Source organism: Heteronotia binoei, chromosome 13 (genome assembly GCF_032191835.1).
Source record: "Heteronotia binoei isolate CCM8104 ecotype False Entrance Well chromosome 13, APGP_CSIRO_Hbin_v1, whole genome shotgun sequence".
Lineage (NCBI taxonomy): Eukaryota > Metazoa > Chordata > Lepidosauria > Squamata > Gekkonidae > Heteronotia > Heteronotia binoei.
Genome location: NC_083235.1, coordinates 23,314,796 through 23,333,664, shown reverse-complemented (window position 1 = coordinate 23,333,664; position 18,869 = coordinate 23,314,796). Strand labels below are relative to the sequence as shown.

At 46.3% G+C, this 18,869-nt stretch overlaps 1 protein-coding gene and 1 non-coding gene across 3 annotated transcripts in view; both read left to right on the top strand.

The window, feature by feature from the left end:
* The first annotated feature begins 9,208 nt into the window (after positions 1 to 9,208).
* The window catches only part of KRT8 (keratin 8), a 31,939-nt gene continuing 22,278 nt past the window's right edge, over positions 9,209 to 18,869 (top strand). Inside the window, exons 1-2 of one of the 2 annotated variants that reach the window (XM_060252159.1) lie at positions 9,209 to 9,625; positions 17,108 to 17,316. In XM_060252159.1, coding sequence (XP_060108142.1) covers positions 9,284 to 9,625; positions 17,108 to 17,316 — 551 coding nt within the window. In that variant the 5' untranslated portion in view covers positions 9,209 to 9,283. Of the gene's footprint in view, positions 9,626 to 9,904; positions 9,927 to 17,107; positions 17,317 to 18,869 lie in introns of those variants that run through there. The other variant, XM_060252160.1, reaches the window with a different exon arrangement.
* Positions 14,086 to 14,152, top strand: TRNAM-CAU (transfer RNA methionine (anticodon CAU)). The gene has a single exon. It is a non-coding gene; the product is annotated as a tRNA-Met (tRNA).

Genomic DNA, 18,869 nt, shown 5'->3' with positions numbered 1-18,869 from the left:
TCCGAAATCAGATAGAACTATTGTGTGGTACCTACTTTCAGCTGCAAGGATATTGTATGCACAGCTGTGGAAGCAAAGTAAAATACCAGAAAAATGGGACTGGATTTTAAAAGTTATGTCTTGGAGTGAAATCGACAAACTTACAAGAATCTTAAAAGACTATGGTTTGGAGAAGTTTAAAATGGAGTGGGAGAAATTTCAATTATACGTTGAAAAACATTGGAAAGTTTAAAGGGACATTTAGTGAAAATAGTTGAATAGAAGGGACATTTAGTTTGAAAATAGTTGAAGCTTTGTGGAATGGTGGACTATAGTAATAGATATAAAGAAATGAAGAAATATCTTTTTTTCTTTTTTCTTTTTATTGGATTATTAGTATCTTCTTTTATAAAGGTTAAGAGGTTAGAGTATAAGGGTTTTTTTTAAGAGATATTCCCTTGTATTTTTAGAAATTTAAGTAAACACCGGTGGCGGTCAGGATAAGGGGGTAGAACGGGAGAAAAGTGATGTATTGGTATTATTTTTGCATTAGTGCTTTTTTTAGTGCTTTCTTTATAAATATTATTACAATATATTGCAATAATAAAATTGGTTTTGACAGAAAAGATAGTATCCCTGAAGTGTAGGTGCGCACTGCTTCCCCATGTTTACTGGCCCTCTCCCTCCCAGTAATCCAAGAAAAGGAAACATCAACGGAATGTTCAGCTTTGTAATCTCTATTTGGCTTCTCTAAATGTTTCTAATTTAATTTTTCTTGACCACCACTACCCAGAAGTGAACCGTGCAGTCTGTGGTGATGTTATTACGTCACAACGAAATTATAACGAGCTGTTAAAAAAATTTACCTTGCCAATTTCATTCCCAAGGCACACAACCTTTTAGAACAGCTTCTCCTCAAGAGCGAGACACACCTCCAAGACGATATCGCCAGCCGTAGATAATCCAATTCCGAACTGCTCACCCATTAGTCTATACGAGGTGCCGTTAGCTAAGTTCCATATGCATACAGCGACACACTTCATCAGTGGCACTGGAGACCTCATCCTTGTTGTCTTCCTCACAAGGATTGGCTCAACGGCATGCACGATCTCAAGGAATGTTGACCATGAATTCTGAAGTGCTTTAGCCATTGCTTGTCGCATTACACTTGCAGAACAAAATTCTCCCACCAGTCTACGCTTCTGGGGAATATCCAGTATTGCCATGGGAAGCGCAGGCCAGCAAGCTCATGCCATCTCTGCAATCTCTGCCTGCGGGCAACAGTAAAGAGAAGGTAGTGATGACGCTGAAGTGCAGAGATGGCGGAGATGCTGTCTTCTTTTGTGTGCGCGAGTTGAATATCCTGCCAGGGCACTAGTCGCAGCATTCAAAGCTAGAAGTATCAACTGGAGCACTGTGCTGATTTGGGATAGCTGTCTAAGCCGGTGATCATCCATCATGCAAGGCACGCAAGCTCACAAACAACACTTAGAAGATAATTAAATAAAAATGGTGGATCGCCAACTCAGATTTCCCGGGGCTTTGATAAACTGCCAATGGCAGGGCAAAAGGAAAACATGTGACTTTGCCAGTATTGTGCCTCTGGAATTACGTTGTAACGCAAAAAAACCCAATTGTGTTGTAACGTGAACACAATTGCATGTGTGCAAAAAAAAAAAAAAGGAAAATGCATGGATGAGTAATGAGGGAGGGGAAATTGCTCCGACTGTGGTGGAAACTCCGGGAGCGACAGTAATGCGGAATCAAAACACACAGAACAGATTGGGGATTGAATCCGGGATAAATCCTTTAGTGTGAAATGGGGAAATCACACCCGCATGGAACAGCCCCGGAGCGAGAGGGAGGCAAACATCAAATGCGGAATCAGCTGATGTCTGACTTACCTAGACCAGGGCCAGGGCTTTTTTCACAAATCCTTCACAAAGCCCTTAGGTGGCATGGCAAGGAAAATGGCAGCTGCAAAACCACAATGGCAAGGAAATGGTACTGATGTAATAGAGTTGTCAGCCTAGGACTGGCAACTAGCCAGTCTTTCAGATGCAGGGAGCAATGTCACATGGTTTGTGCCCGGAAGTGACATCACAACACTTTAGGATTTTGTGAGGAGTGATGTTGTTTGATGATGTGTGATGCCATGACATCACTTCTTGTTTTGTGCCTGGAAGTGACATCAGGAAGTTCTAGGAATTTGTGGGGAGTGATGGTGTGATGATGTGTGATATCAGGACACTGCTTCTGGTTTTGTACCTGGAAGTGACATCACAGTACTCTAGGGATTTGCAATGATGTCCCTTCAGGGTCCCAAACCAGAAGTGATGTCACAACATCATGCATCATCATACAGCATCACTCTCTACTCTTGTTCCTGTTGAAGCAAAATGTCCTGACAAGGCCTGGAGCCTGGGAGCAGCTTACCCACTTATGCTGGCACCCTATAGGGGATCCTTTGCAAGGCAAGAGAATGGTCACCTTTTGATTCTGACAGTGTGACAGTGCATTTGGGCCACGCTCTTTCCAGAAAGATTGCGGCAAAGATTCGGGATTTATGTAAAGTTCTGCTTTCAGGTGAAAAAATGTAGTTTTGTGTAGGATGGGCAAGACTTGTCTTGGCAGTAGTATGTGCAAAAAGGATCTAGGGGTCTTAGCCGATCATATGCTGAAGATGAGACAGCAGTGTGATGCACTGGCTAAAAAGGCAAATGCGATTTTGGGCTATATCAACAGGAGTATAGTGTCCATATCATGCGAAGTGATGGTATCACTTTACTGTGCTCTGGTTAGACCTCACCTAACTTGTGATCAGTTTTGGGCACCACAATTCAGGAAGGATAGACAAGCTGGAACATGTCCAGGGGAGGACAACTAAGATGGTGAGCAGTCTTAGAGACCAAGTCCTATGAGGAAAGTTTGAAGGAGCTGGGCATGTTTAGTCTGGAGAGGAGATGATTGAGAGGTGATAAGCTCACCATCTTCAGGTACCTGAAAGGCTGTCATATAGAGGATAGTGTAGAATTGTTTTCTGTTGCCCCAGAAGGTAGGATTAGAACCAATGGGTTAATATTAAATCAAAAGAGTTTTTTGGCTAAACACTAAGAAAAACTTCCTGACAGAGCAGTTTAGTGGAACAGGCTCCCTTTCGTTGGAGGTTTTTAAACAGAGGCTTTATGGCCATCTGGCAGCAATGCTGATTCTGCGAATTAGGCAGATCATGAGAAGGAGAGAAGGAAGGGTTGCATCAATGCTCAGTTCTTGTGGTCCTTTCTTACACGTCCAGAGCAATGCTGATTGCCACTTTGGAGTTAGTCACAAATTTTTCTCCAGGCCACTTTAGCAAGGGATCCTGGAGGTTTTTGCCACCTTCTGGGCATGGAGTAGGGTTCACTGGGGATGTGGGGGGAGAGGTATTTGTGAAGTTCCTGCGCTGTGCAGAACTAGATGTTCTTGGAGGTCCCTTCCGACTCTATGATTCTATGATTTTAAGCAGATTTAGAAGAAGATGATATTGGATTTATATCCCGCCCTCCACTCTGAAGACTCTCAGAGCAGCTCACAATCTCCTTTACCTTCCTCCCTCACAACAGACACCCTGTGAGGTGGGTGGGGCTGGAGAGGGCTCTCACAGCAGCTGCCCTTTCAAGGACAACCTCTGCCAGAGCTATGGTTGACCCAAGGCCATGCTAGCAGGTGCAAGTGGAGGAGTGGGGAATCACACCCGGTTCTCCCAGATAAGAGTCCACACACTTAACCACTACACCAAACTGGCTCTCCAGAAGAAGAAGACTGCAGATTTATACCCCACCCTTCTCTCTGAATCAGAGACTCAGAATAGTTTACAATCTCCTATATCTTCTCCGCCCATAACATACACCTTGTGAAGAAGAAGAAGAAGAAGAAGAAGAAGAAGAAGAAGAAGAAATTGGATTTATATCCCGCCCACCACTCCAAAGACTCTCAGAGATGCTCACAATCTCCTTTACCTTCCTCCCCCACAACAGACACCCTGTGAGGTGGGTGGGGCTGAGAGGGCTCTCACAGCAGCTTCCCTTTCAAGGACAACTCCTGCAAGAGCTATGGCTGACCCAAGGCCATTCCAGCAGCTGCAAGTGTTTTGGGAAATCAAATCCGGTTCTCCCAGATCAGAGTCCGCACGTTTAACCACTACACCAAACGACACCAAAAGGGTGTGCTGAAGCAGGGGAAGAACAAGTAGGGCATAGCCTCATGTTGACACTCCCTCCAAAAGAGCTGCAGTTTGCAAGCCAAAGTAGAGAAAAGCCTCCAGGTGGATTCAGTTCTAATCACCAGGCTGGCACAGCAACAGCTAGGGCACATGCCTTCTCTGTGCCTGTTCCTTGGAAAGGAGTGCCTGGGGACGTATGGCAAGCCTCTTCACGGTTATCATTTTGGAGGGCCCGTAAGGCTCTTTTGCTTCATAGGGCTTTTGAGGAATTGTTGGCATTTGGCCTTATCTGTGCATTCTCTCTTTTGATTCTGTGCTCTGGTTTTGGAGGGTTTTTAAAATATATATATACAGTTGACGTCTTCTGTTCTGTTATTCTGATGAATTTGTGCTGTCTTGACCTGTGGAAATCTAAAGAAGAAGAAGAAGAAGAGGACTACAGATTTATACCCCACCCTTCTCTCTGAATCAGAGCGGCTTACAATCTCTTATATCTTCTTCCCCCACAACAGACACCCTGTAGGTGGGTGGGGCTGAGAGGGCTCTCACAGCAGCTGCCCTTTCAAGGACAACTCCTGCAATAGCTATGGCTAACCCAAGGCCATTCCAGCAGCTACAAGTGGAGGAGTGGAGAATCAAACTACAGTGTACTACACCAAACTGACTCAAAAGGAAGAGGACCTTGAATGTAAGATGACCCTCCTTAAAAATTCAACACACGCACAAAAAAATCATATTGGATATATTATTATAACTTGTATGGGAATATAAGACGACACTCTTCCCTTTTTATGGTATACCTGTGAAAAAAATGTAGTTTTGCGTTGGAGTAGATGCTGTAAATCTAGACTGGTCAGAATCCTTCAAGTTGTGCTAATAATCACTTTCCAGACAACCTATGCAATTAATTTGTTACATGGCAACTAGACCTGTGTGCTGGATATTCCTCCAGCATTCAAAACACAGTATGTGATGTCTTGTGAAACAGATTTGGCTGAGAGACTGCATTTTTGAGTAATAATGTGTATGGGGGTGGAATTCTAGTAAGAGCTTCTTTGCATATTAGGCCACACACCTTGATGTAGCCAATCCTCCAAAAGCTTACAAGGCTCTTTTTTTGTAAACTCTTGGAGGATTGGCTACATCAGGGGTCTGTGCCCTAATATGCAAAGGAGCTCCTGCTAGAATTCCATCCCCGGATGTGTACATGGACTACACCTGTCAACAACTATTAATTAGGATTGCCAAATTCTGACTGGGAAATTCCTGGAGATTTGTGGGTGGAATTGGGGAGGGGAGGGATCTCAGCAGGGTATAGTGCCATAGAGTCTATCCTCTGGAGCAGCTATTTTGTTCCCAGGAGGACTGATCATCTGGTCAGCAGGGGGAGAAAGAGGGAGGCCCAGGAAGCATGGCTGGCAACATGGTGACATCGTTCTGGCACACAAGGGAAGTGATGTCATCACACCAGTGATGCTCTGGTATCTAGGCAAAAACTTTATGGTAGAAGCCACTTTTACCATAGAGTTTTTGCCCAAATACCAGTGCATTGCTGCGATTTGGCAGTGATATGACATCATTTCCTGACCTGTATGTGCCAGAAGTAATGCCACATCACTGGTGACATTGCTTGGACCTCCTTCCATCTCCGGGTAAGTCCACCCTCATCCCCCGCCAAAGGGACCTGGCAACCCTAGTTGTAAATCCAGGAGATTTCCAGGCCCCAATGTAAAGTTGGCAGTCCCGCTATTAGTGAAGATGATTAATGGGAACCAGAGACAGGAAAAGTGGGTTCCTAAGAGGAGTCCATTGAAATCCATGTGCTTAGAAGGGTGTAAAATTCCACTGGTATGAGCAGGGCTTTTTTGGTAGAAAAAGCCCAGCATATTAGGCCACACCCCCTGACATCATCATTGTTTTCCACAGGGCTTTTCTGTAGAGAAAGCCCAGCATTTGCATATTAGGCCACACCTCTCGACACCAGGCCAGCCGGAACTGCGTTCCTGTGCATTCCTGCTAAAAAAAAAAAGCCCTGGGTATGAGTAGGCAGCATCAGGTGAAGGTCTTGGCCTCTTTGCCATATTTGCTAGCCCTTCAAGGCAACTGGTTGGATGCTGTGTGAAACAGGATGCTGGACTAGATGAGCCACTGGGCTAATCTAGCAGGGCACCTCCTATGTTTCCTTGCCCATTTTTCTGCTTAAAGCTGGAAACCCTAACTGCTTCCTTGCAGATGCACGCTTACCCTTATAGTAACTCATCCGGAAACCTTATGAATATGCATCGGATATATCACAGCAGGGGACCAATCAGCAGGTAGGCTGGCCTGCAATTTTGGATAGCAACTTGAGGAAAGGCTGCTTTTCATATTAAAGGGAAATCATATTAAATACAGACATTACCTTTCTCTGCATAATATCAAATTTGCTCCTGACAGAGTGACCACCCTTAGTCACCTTGTGAGTTGCAATCTGAACCTGGTTTTCCCAGCTAGGGTTGCCAACCTCCCGGTGAGACCTGGAGAACTTCTATAATTGTAACAGATCTTCAGAGTATAATTATGGGATTCCCCCGCTGGAGAAAATGGCAGCCTTGGAGGCTGGGAGCCTGTATGGCAATCATACCTTGCTGAGTTCCCTCACCACCCCAAACCCTGCCCCCCCCAGGCTCCAGCCCCAAATCTCCAGGAATTTCTTAATCCAGAGTTGGCAGCCCTATTCCCAACTCTTTACCTAGCCTGCCTCCCTGGCTCAGAACCACTAATGTTTCAGGGCTTTTGTTATGGCAGGAACTGCTTTGCATATTAGGCCACACACCCCTGATTTAGCCAATCCTCCAGGAGCTTACAAGACTCTTAGTACAGGGCCTACTGTAAGCTCCAGGAGGATTGGCTACAACAGGGGGGCATGGCCTAAAATGCAAAGGAATTCCTGCTACAAAAAAGCCCTAACTGTGATCATCCCCACTGACAAATCCCTGCTTAGTAGAGTTGCCAGCCTCCAGGTGGAGCCTGGAGATCACCTGGAATTACAACTGATATCCAGGATCAGAGATCCATTTTCCTGGAGATAGTGTCTGCTTTGGAGGGCGGACTCTGTGGCACTATCTGCTGGGCCCCCTCCCTTCTCCAAACCCTGCCTTCCGCAGGCTACACCCACAAATTCCCAGGAATTTCTCAATCTGGAGTTGGCAACCCAACCCTACTGCTTAGCCTGTCCAGGGAGTCTGTTTTCTCCTCCATGCCAGGGTCGCCAGTCCATTTCAAAGGTACCCTCTCCCTTGTGTGTACCTATAATATACTGAAGGGGTCCTGGTCCGCCACCTGTTAGTAACTGGGCCATGCAGCCTTGCCGCCCTGCCCCCTGCGGTGCCTCCCCCCCCCTCCAGGGTTCTTTAAAGGCTGACGCCCCCCCCCCACCTGTTGATCAGCTGGGCGTGGGGAGGAAGTGGGGAGGAGGCAAGGCCAGCACTGCTTTTTCAGCAGGTCGTTCACCGTTGCTGCCACAGTTTTCTCCTGATTGGCGTGGTTCGGCCTTTAAAGACCTGGGAGGTGCTTCACCGCACCTTCCCAGGCCTTAAAACTGTGGAAATGGAGGGAGGAGGAGGCACTGTGGGGTGAGGTGGCCGAATTTGGTGCCCCCACCCTGCTGGCCTTGGGGCTGCGATGGGCAGGCTGGCCCTGGTGCCAAAAAGGTTGGGGGCCACTGATATAGTGGGTTCAATGCAAAGAGGAGATGCGGTTGCATAGCTCTCTTTATTAGTTACAGCATGGTAACGTGTAAACTAGAAGACTGCTGAACTGGGCCAATGGGGCCCACTATATATAGTTCAAGGTTCCTGCGCTAGGACGCCATTGAGTCATTTAAAGCAACAGGGGGCCTGGGATTGGACCAGGGCAGCAGGGATTTGGCTTCTCCTGCCCATTGTTCCTGAGTCCCCGAGCTCAGTCCTAAAGGCTCCAATAAGCCAGGCAAGAACACTGGTAAAAGCGTATTGTGTGAATCCACACACTACTTTTTTTTGTAGCAAGAACTCCTTTGCATATCAGATCACACACCCCTGATGTAGCCAATCCTCCTGGAGCTTTCAGTAGGCCCTGTAAGAAGAGCCCTGTAAGCTCTTGAAGGAATGGGTACATAAGAGGTTAAAATGGATAAAAGGAAGTACTTCTTCACCCAAAGGGTGATTAAGATGTGAAATTCACTGCCACAGGAGGTGGTGGTGGCTACAAGCATAGCCAGCTTCAAGAGGGGATTGGATAAAAATATGGAGCAGGGGTCCATCAGTGGCTATTAGCCACAGTGTGTGTGTGTGTGTATGTGTGTGTATATATATATATATATATATATATATATATATATATATATATATATATATATATATATATATATATATAAATTTTTGGGCCACTGTGTGACACAGAGTGTTGGACTGGATGGGCCATTGGCCTGATCCAACATGGCTTCTCTTATGTTCTTAAGAGGGGTGTGGCCTAATATGCAAAGGAGTTCCTGCTACAAAAAAGCCCTGCACATACACAACAGTGCCTTTCCTTACAGCTGGCAAACGGGGCAGCCTGCTTCTCAGCCAATTGGCGTAAAAGGGGGTGGGGTGGAAATCCCCAGGCGAAATGATCCCCTAGTCACTTTTACCTGGTCTGGGAGGAGGACTGCTGCTGCCCTCTTTGGGTCTCTTGGCAGCAAGATCCTCTGTGAAGCATGGGGTGGGTGGGAATCACGCCAGAGTTCAGGGTTGGGCAATGGGAGGGGCGGAAAGAGAGCGTAGTAGATCTCCTGGCGTGGATCCTCCCCTCCCTGGTTGATGATTTACCTTTGAGATGTAGCAACCGGCCCATGAAGAAAAAGGAAAAAAAGCCACACAGGTGTGAGCTTTGGAGTCTGGGTGGCCCCACCCCTTTCCCTGCCTTGCAGCCATTCAGGTGCTTCCGATTCTCCGACGGGCGGCCCCCCGGTTCCCTCCCCCTCGGCTGCATGTATATAGCCGTCCACCCCAGGAGATCTGCCTCTAGCACCCCGCCTGCCCGACTGAGCCTCTCTTTCCCTTGTCTAACAGCGAGCCCGCCTCCTGCAAAAGGGGAAAAAAAATGTCTTTCACTGTGACCCAGAAGAGCTACCGCAGCACTTCTTCCGCCCCCGTCCGCGGCTTCAGTAGCCGCTCCTACACCCCGGGCCCTGCCAGCAGTTCCCGCATCAGCACCTCCTATGCTTCCTCCAGCTACGGGGGGAGCCGCTTCTCAGGGGGCAGCGGCAGCTTCCGCGGGTCCTCCCTGGGGGGCGGCATGGGGGGCATCACGGCCGTCAGCGTGAACAAGAGCCTCCTGGCGCCCCTGAACCTCGAGATCGACCCCACCATCCAGCAAGTGAGGGCCAAGGAGAAGGAAGAGATCAAGACCCTCAACAACAAGTTTGCCAACCTGATCGACAAGGTGAGTTGAGGGAGTTGCCTCGGGTTTCTAGGCCCAGCTCTGCTCGATATGACACGTTGCTCGGATGCTGCAAAGGTATGCCCTGGTTTTCTGAACGATTTGTCATCTGAAATAACCGACAAGGTGGCTTTATTCTTGAGTCTGGTCATCAAGGATCGATTGTCCAATGTGTAGCTGCATATGACTGGTTTATTTTGTTATTTCTGTATCTCTCTCTTTTTTTTTTGCCTGATTTATAATCTGATCTATGCCAATAAAGGCTTGTCTTTGTTGTAACAAGTTTGCCAACTTGATCGACAAGGTGAGTTGAACAGGCCAGCGGACCGGCTGGCCGGCTCTTGGCCTTGGCCTTTTCCAAAAGGCCAGGTAGGCAAAACTGTCGGTGGGAGGTGCCTTGGGAAGAAAATGCCCCTTTTTGCGCAAAAGCCAAACTCCAAGGAGGGGAAGCAAGAGCACACCGGTGAAGCTGCTCTAAACTGAAGCCTGCCTGAGTTGAATCCATCTCTCCTTTCCAGAGAAGGGTGGCGTTGGAGGGGAAGAGAATGATTCTGGCAACAGAACAAATGGGTGTGTTCGTCCAGGAAGGCAGAGCTAAAAGCCTTCGGTGTGTGCACATTCCAGGAATAGAAAAGCAAGACCTGGTTTCTGTGACCCCGGCAACCAATGGGCAGAAACCAGATTGCACGAAAAGAGCAAATTCCAGTGCTTTACAACTTCTTTTGGCCTTCCCACCTCTCCCCGCCTGCCCCCCCACTCCTCCAAAGGAGAATCAAACCTGTTCTCTGGTGTGATCGGACCAGTCTGGTGAGCCAACAGCACCTCCTACGTGTGTTAAAGATAAAATAAAAGCCGTGTTGTAATTTGGGGGTTTTGTTTTCAAAAGGAGAAAAATTGATTCTCTCTCTCCCCCCCCCCCCCCCCACAATCCACAATCATTGAATCAGCAGCGCAAACCCCCTTTCTTAGGAGCTAGGGGAGAATCCCTCTTTGTGCAGAGTTATGAGTTTCCAACATATGGGACTTTTTCTGCACTCAGTTCCAATAGTATTCATTTAGATGGATCCAGGTGGGCAGCCGTGTTGGTCTGAAGCAGTAGAACAAAGCAAGAGTCAAGTGGCACCTTTCAGCCAACGAAGTTTTATTCTGAATGTAAGCTTTTGTGTGCTAGAACACGAAAGCTTACATTCTTAGTATAATTCATTGTTTGGTCTAGCTATAGACATAATATTTTCACTTTCTAATTGTGGTGATATGGTCTGGAGGGAGCTGTAGGATCGTGTCCCTCCCCCCCCATTCCCTTCCGGTGTATGCATGCCACCCCCCACCATTTACCTGATGGCCTGAAGGGTGACATCTTTACTGGCTTTTCCAGATGGCTAGTCTGTAGTGGCAGAACAGAACCACAGTCCAGCAGCCCTTCAAAAACTAAAAATGTATTCCAGCAGAAGCTTTTGTGAGTCTCTTTTTTAGATGAGCGGATGGCTTTAGCTACAATTCACATGCAACAGGGTTAGGACAAAGTTGGAGTCTGATAGCACCTTTAAGACCAACCAAGTTTTATTCAAAATGTAAGCTTTTGTGTGCATTAACACTTCATCAGACGATGAAATGGGGTATGGTGAGCAGTGCTACATATAGCTGGTGGGCAGTGGTTGAGCATTCAAAGCAGTACAGAGTTAGAAGCCAATGGCAAAATAGTGTAGCCAAGGTTGGAGCAAGGTTGCAAACCCAGGTTAAGGGAGTGCCCCATGGGGGAAGGTAAGTCATAGGATAGGTATGTTTTGGGATCTGGAAGGTTCCTTCCCACCAGCATTCTAAACTGCTGGTGAAGAAAGGGAACATAAGAACATAAGAGAAGCCATGTTGGATCAGGCCACTGGCCCATCTAACCCTATGACCCTGGTAACCAATGGGCAGAAACCAGATTAGTCCAACATTCTGTGTCACACAGTGGCCAAAAAACCAGGAACCATGTACTTTTGCTATAGGAGGTAAAAGTGGGGATAATCTGCCTCTGTGAGCCCCACTGAGCGGTCATAGGCAACAGGTGCTATCTTTAATATGAACATATGACGAACATATGAAGCTGCCTTATACTAAATCAGACCCTCGGTCCATCAAAGTCAATATTGTCTACTCAGACTGGCAGCGGCTCTCCAGGGTCTCAAGCTGAGGTTTTTCACGCCTATTTGCCTGGACCCTTTTTTAGTGGAGATGCCAGGGATTGAACCTGGGACCTTCTGCTTCCCAAGCAGATGCTCTGCCACTGAGCCACTGTCCCTCCCCTAAATCCCTAATTTAGGAATGCCAGCTCTGCCCTGAGAAATTCCTGGAGATTTGGCAGAGGTGTCTGTGGAGGGAGGAAGCTGGGGAAGGATTTATCCTAGAATCTATGGTATATCATAGTCTGCACTCTGAAGTTGCCATTTTCTCCAGGTGAATGGATATTTGTAGTCTGGAATTAGGGTTGCCAGTCCCCCCCTTGGTCGCCTGTGGGGGGCAGTAGGGTTGCCAGCTCCAGGTTGGGAAACTCCTGGAGATTTGGGGGTGGAGCCTGGGAAGGGTGGGATTTGAGTAGGGGATGGACTTCAGCAGGGTGTAATACAACCCTCTAAAGCATCCATTTTCTCCAGGGGAATTGATCTTGGTTGTCTAGAGGCTAATTGTAATAGTGGGAGATCCCCAGGCCACACCCGGAGACTGGATACCTTAACAGGGACGTCAGTATGCTATGCCATGGAGCCCACCTTCTAAAGCAAAGGTGGACTCTATACTGTTGTGTCCCACTGTGGCCCCTATCTTCCCATGCTCCATCCCCCCAAAACCCAGGAGTTTACCAGCCAGGATCTGTCAACCCTAGTTCTTCTATCCCCTGCTGGTGATTAAGAGGGACCTGGCAACTCTGGATTCAGTTGCAGTTGTTGCTTACTTCCCACAAGACTTCTCAGAATTCTTGTGTTGTTATTTATTTACCTCTGCAATCCTCACAACAGCCCTGCAAGGTAGGTTAGGCTGAGTATATGTTACTGACTCAAGGCTATCCAGAAGGCTTCTGTGATAGGGTGGGCATTCAAATCTGGGTCTGCTAGATACATTCTGACCACTACAGGATGTTGGTTCTAGTAACCATAAAATGACAGCATTCAAATGTGTTTATTTATTTACTGCTACGCCTTTATAAATGAGCCCTGTGGTGCAGAGTGGTAAGCTGCAGTACTGCAGTCCAAGCTCTGCTCATGACCTGAGTTTGATCCAGGTGGATTCATGGTTCAGGTAGCCAGCTCAAGGTTGACTCAGCCTTCCATCCTTCAAAGGTCAGTAAAATGAGTGCCCAGCTTGTTGGGCATAAAGTGTAGATGATTGGGGAAGGCAGTGGCAAACCACCCTGTAAAAAGTCTGCCGTGAAAATGTCATGAAAGTTGGAAATGGCTGGTGCTTGCACAGGGGACTACCTTTACCTTTTTACTCCTTTATAAATCCAGAGTAACTGAAGCCTGGTTCACACGTGCAGAAGAATGAAGTAGGAATGAAGTGGTGGAAGAGATCTGGAAGTAGTAATTTCACTTGTGAAACTTCCTCTCCTTTAAAAGCTCCATGCCATCCAGCCTCAAATTGTTGTTATGCTCATTTTTGATCTGCAGAGAATTTTTAACACATGGAAACATTCCAAAAATGAGATTGTCTACCTGTAACCTGAAGGGTGCAGTCCATTCTGCCCTTTCATTCTCTTGCATATAAGAACTGGACATTAAACTGGGCTTCCAGTGCTTTTCTATCTGAGCACTGGCTCTACACTTGGGACTAGGTGAGTTTTGACCAACTACTGTCATTCATGTGCATGTAGTAAGGTGATGTTTACCACATCTTTTGTCCCCCAGATTTCCCCATAGCCACAGGAATATGATCTGTTGTCTCACCATGTGGCTAGGGCCTACAGACCCAGAGATGCCACTGCGTGGGAGGGTTGCCAACCTCCAGGTGAGGCCTGGAGTCCCCCCAAAAATTATCATAAACTCCAGTTTATAGAGATCAGTTCCTCTGGAGAAAATAGGAGTCCAGCATCACATCTCTGTTGAGATCTCTTCCCTCCCCAAGCCCCAACCGCCTCAAATTTCACCCCAAATCTCCAGGAATTTCACAAACTGGAGTTGGTAACTTTACTATTGGGTTTTCCATTACAGCTTTCTCTGGCCTATAGAGCCTTCTGCTGAGATGAGTGGGTGACTGGGGAGGCTGCAGTTAGGAATTACACTTTGCACATGCTCCAGAGACAACACTCCTTTAGCACTACTTGTGTTGTAAGACTGTTACATTCTGGCATTCAGAGAGGTTGCAGGACTAAGCTGCAGCTCAGACTGAAACACTTCATTGCTCAGGGCATATTTACACCAGAATTGAAATCGGGAGACTAATAATTCTTTCTTCTCTGGACTGATGGGGACTGTAGTTGGGGGAGGGACGGTGGCTCAGTGGTAGAGCATCTGCTTCATAAGCAGAAGGTCCCAGGTTCAATCCCTGGCATCTACAAAAAAGGGTCAATCCCTGGCATCTCCAAAATAGGTGTGAAAAACCTCAGCTTGAGATCCTGGAGAGCCGCTGCCAGTCTGAGTAGACAATACTGACTTTGATGGACCAAGGGTCTGATTCAGTATAAGGCAGCTTCATATGTCCATATGTAGTTGTGGGATGACAGGGGAGATATCTGTAACATTCAAGAGTACATTTCCTGCATCCTTGCCAAACTACAACTCCCAAGTTTCTCTGCAGGAGGTCTATGGCAGTTCATGTGGTATAAAAGCATATATATATGTTTATAATACATTTTTTGTGCCAAAGCATGTAAAAATGTTTGCCAGGTGCAAAATAGGGTTGCCAACCTCCAGGTGGGAACTGGAAGTACGGTCTCCTCTCTTGAGAAAATGACTGCTTTGGAGAGTGGACTGTATGCCACTATAACCAAGGTCCCTCCCATTCCCAAACCTGCCTTCCCCAGCCTCCAGCCCCAAATCTCCAGGAATTTCCCAGCCTGGAGCTGGTAACCCTAGGTGGAAAGCAGCATTTCACAGTTCTTCTGAGCTTGTATGAGTACTTCCCTTTGAAGGACAGCATTGTTTGTTTTGTTGGAAAAAAGGTGTCTCATGGAGACTGGGTTAGAGCTGTACAAACATTAAGAACATGTCTAATTTTCTAGCTGCTGGCCAGAAGTCTTACCCATAATGCTAAACAGAGTTATTCCATTTTAAATCCATTTCAGTGAATGGCCTTAGATGGATGTAAGTCTGTTTAGGATTGTGCTGTCATATTCTAGCTGGTTTATTTCTATGCCTTATTCAGCCTTTCCTTTGAGGTACAGAGGATAGCATCCCTGGTGGTTATCTTATTATTATTATTGTCCTTTGAAAACCCCTGTGAGGTAGGTTAGACAGACAGACGATGTTTGACTAAAGTTACCTAGTGACTTTTGTGCTTGTGTGTGAGCCTGAACTCAGGTCTTGCCAAGCCCAGATATCTTTCTTTTCTCTATTTTACAGCAAATCTAATCGCTGGGATATCTCTCTTCTGTGCAACCTCACGCCCACCTCAGTCACTTTATAGAATAAATTACTGTGAGGGGAAGAGAAGAGGAGATTTAACCCTTCAAGCCCTGCTTGATTTTTTCAATCAAAACTGGGCTGCTGGTGCTGTAACTAGCAGTTTTAGAGCTCTTTTTTGAAATCTCCCAGCCCGTAAGCAGTAAACCAAAAGGTGCTGCTCCCTTCATTTTCTATGTGGTAACACATTCATAGTAGTTGTGTGGTTGTTGTTTTCTTTCTTTCTTTCTTTCTTTCTTTCTTTCTTTCTTTCTTTCTTTCTTTCTTTCTTTCTTTCTTTCTTTCTTTCTTTCTTTCTTTCTTTCTTTCTTTCAAATAATAAATAAAATAAATAAATCTCCCCAAAATTGAACGTGAGGGAATCTCAAAAAGGTGCTGGAAACCACTAATAATTATTTGAAAAGGTTTCTAGTTCTGGCGGCTGGACACCTCTCTTTTGTTAGAGGCAGCCCAAAAGATGAAGAGACAAGGCCCATACCCCCTTCCTTTATTTTCACTTGCCTGTCTCCTCATCTCTCAGGCGCTCTTGGAGAGAGCAAGTAGTCAGCAGATGAGAAAAGGAAGGATGTCTGCACCTTGCTTCTTATTTATTTTTTAATTAAAGCATTTATATCCTGCCTTTCCTCGTGGTTCAAGGCAGCTTGATGATAACAGTGAAAACCATTTTCAGTTAAAACCAAAATAAAGTAGCGAAGACTTAATCTTTGTCATGTCTGATGGGAAATCCATTGGGACTCTAGAAGCATGAACTCTAGAAATGTAGGTAACAGTAATTTATAGCCCTTTTCAAGCTTTACCTTTATTTTTGTATGTGCATGTGGTCTACGGATTGGTGTTTTTTTTCCTCTGTGAATAAAAATTAAAAGGTCAAGTAAGACAAAAAAAGGTCTCCCTTGGTACAGTGAAGGTTCTCTATTTTTCATTGTTGCTGCTGCCAATACATAGACAACAGTGGATCCATGTGATTTTTCTGCCCGGTTTCCTCTATCAGCTGTTGTTTTCCTGTATTTCACCTCACCATGCCACTGGAGGGTTTCTTTAATTGTAACTACAATTATAATAGCAATTGCAATTAAAAAAAAACTTCTGGTGACATAGTGGAGAAAAAAGTGATTTCCAGGGACTGGTGGAAGAAAAATGAAGTGGATGTTGATAGAACTTTTAAAAATGTGAACTTTCTCATCTACACAGTGTGCTAACATGCTTGGACAAGTGTTCTTTCCAAAAAGACTGTGTAAAGCATGTCTGAGAAAGTGTACAAGGAGAAAATCTAGAAAGAATGATTTAGACCAGGAGTGGCCAAACTTGCTTAAAGTAAGAGTCACACACAATAAGCATCAGATGTTTGAGAGCCTCAGGACATAAATATTACACATATGTCTTTATTAAGACTTAATATTTTATTTGCACAGAAAAATAAAAGACATACGTATGCACTTTACAAAATGACCATGCTAGAAGGAGACTTTTTAAAAAAACAAAAGCTGGGAATAACAGTCCCCACAAGACCAGCATAGGGAAAAGTTAGGGAATTTTTTTTTTGCACCAGTGGGAGAAGGAAAAACACACATACCGTATAAATGACTGACTACCATTTACATCATTATGTATCTCTCTTTGCCTTGACACCAAGGCTCCTATAAGAGCTATGAAACTTAGGGAGAACCCTTTGCCACCCTCTTTAATTCCATAAGAACATAAGAGAAGCCATGTTGGATCAGGCCAATGGCCCATCCAGTCCAACATTCTGTCACATCACCATCTTCAGCGGCCCTCCTGTGCCCCTGTGTCCATCCAGTCCCCACCTTTCCCTGCCCCTCCAAATGTGTGAAACTTCAGGGGAGTTTTGAACTGACCGGGGATCCCTTCTCTTCCCCTCTCCCCCCCCCAGGTTCGTTTCCTGGAGCAGCAAAACAAAATGCTGGAGACCAAATGGAGCCTCCTGCAGAACCAGAAGACCACCCGCAGCAACATGGACAGCATGTTTGATGCCTACATCAGTAATCTGCGCCGGCAACTGGATGGCTACGGCCAGGAGAGGGCGAAGCTGGATGCTGAGCTGGCCAACATGCAAGGGCTTGTGGAAGAATTCAAGTCCAAGTTAGTAGCCAGGGTGGGGAAAGGAAGCTGGCACATCTCTGTGTCTAAAAAGGCCCTAAATCAAGCCTTGCTGCAGATCTTGTTTTGGAGGATATTCCATGCGTCCTATAGAATCTCGGGCAGTATTTGGCTCCCTGAGATGCTTGAGTTTCATTTTTTCTTTCAAGTTATTAGTCCTCATGGATGTTGTGAGTTTCTTTCCCCCTTTAATCAAGTTGTCAGTGGTTAACTAATGGGTCAAGTCTGCTTAGCCAGTTTAGCTTTTTGCTGAACGTTGGCCATGATTAAGAGCAGGATTATGGCACGCGTGTGATTTCCCACAGTTGTGACTTTTGCTGACGCATCTGAGAATAGAACATAGTTCACTGTATATTACTCAGCTATCATACAATCATAGAGTTGGAAGGGGACCCCCCAGGGTCATCTAGCCCAACTCCCTGTGCAATGCAGGAACTTCATAAATACCTCCCCCTAAGTTATGTTCATACATCTCTTGGGAATGATCCTTTGAAGTCCTCAGATGTGCTTGTTCCACTTCCTCTCATGTGCAGGTCAAGATTGCATTTCCAGCAGAACAGCAGTTTGTTGTTTCATTAAAATTGGACAGTTTTGGTTTGGAATCCTGGCTTGTTGTAGGTGAGAGAGGAAACCCTTGTTTGTCCTTTCCTCTAGGAAACCTCCCCCCCCGCCCCCCCAAAAGGGTGTTTTGCTGGGAATGCAGAAGCCTTCATTTTCTAAACTGCCCACACAGAAGGGGAAGGAGGAACATGCATGCACAAGACATCCAACATTGGTGCATGGAATGACATAACACAAGCTGGATCAAGATGGGTAGCCTTGTTAGCCTGTCAAGCATTAGAAAAGAATCCAGTAGCACCTTAAAGACTAACAATATTAAAAAGGTAATTGGACTGATTCCTTCCAAGAGGGTTACCTAGAAGCCCTTCCTTTTAACCAGTGTCAGAGCCAGAATGGGATAGTGGTTGGGGTCTCAGAACAGGATCTTGGAAACCCAGGTTTGATGAGGAGAAGAAGACAAAGAAGGGAAAGAAGAAGGATTTATACTCCGCCCTTCACTACCTGAAGGAGTCTCAGAGCGGCTTATAATTTTCCTTTCCCTATGAGCAGTGCTGGCCCTAGGGTACATGGTGCCCCAGGCAGACTGCCTGCCCGCTGCCCCCTGCCTGCTCTGCAGCGCCGCAACGCAGTTGCCTACCCCCCACCCCCGGCACGATCAGAGGAGTGCCACAATGAGGCTCGGCCCTACCCCCTTCGCAAGGGCCTGGGCTTCTTCTAAGTTGTTTGAAAAGCGCGCTGGAGGAGGCTTCTTCCTCCTCACTTCTGGAACCAGAAGTGAGGGAGGAGCAAAACTCCTCCAGCGTGCTCTTCAAACAACTTAGAAGAAGCCCCAGCCCTTGTGAAGCAGGCAGGGCTGAGCCTCATTGCTCCTCCAATCACGTGGGGAGCAGGGCGTGGTGCTGCGCTGGGGAAGGGAAGGGAGGGGGGCGGGTGGTGGTAGCAGTGGCAAGAGGGAGACACACAGGCAATTGTCT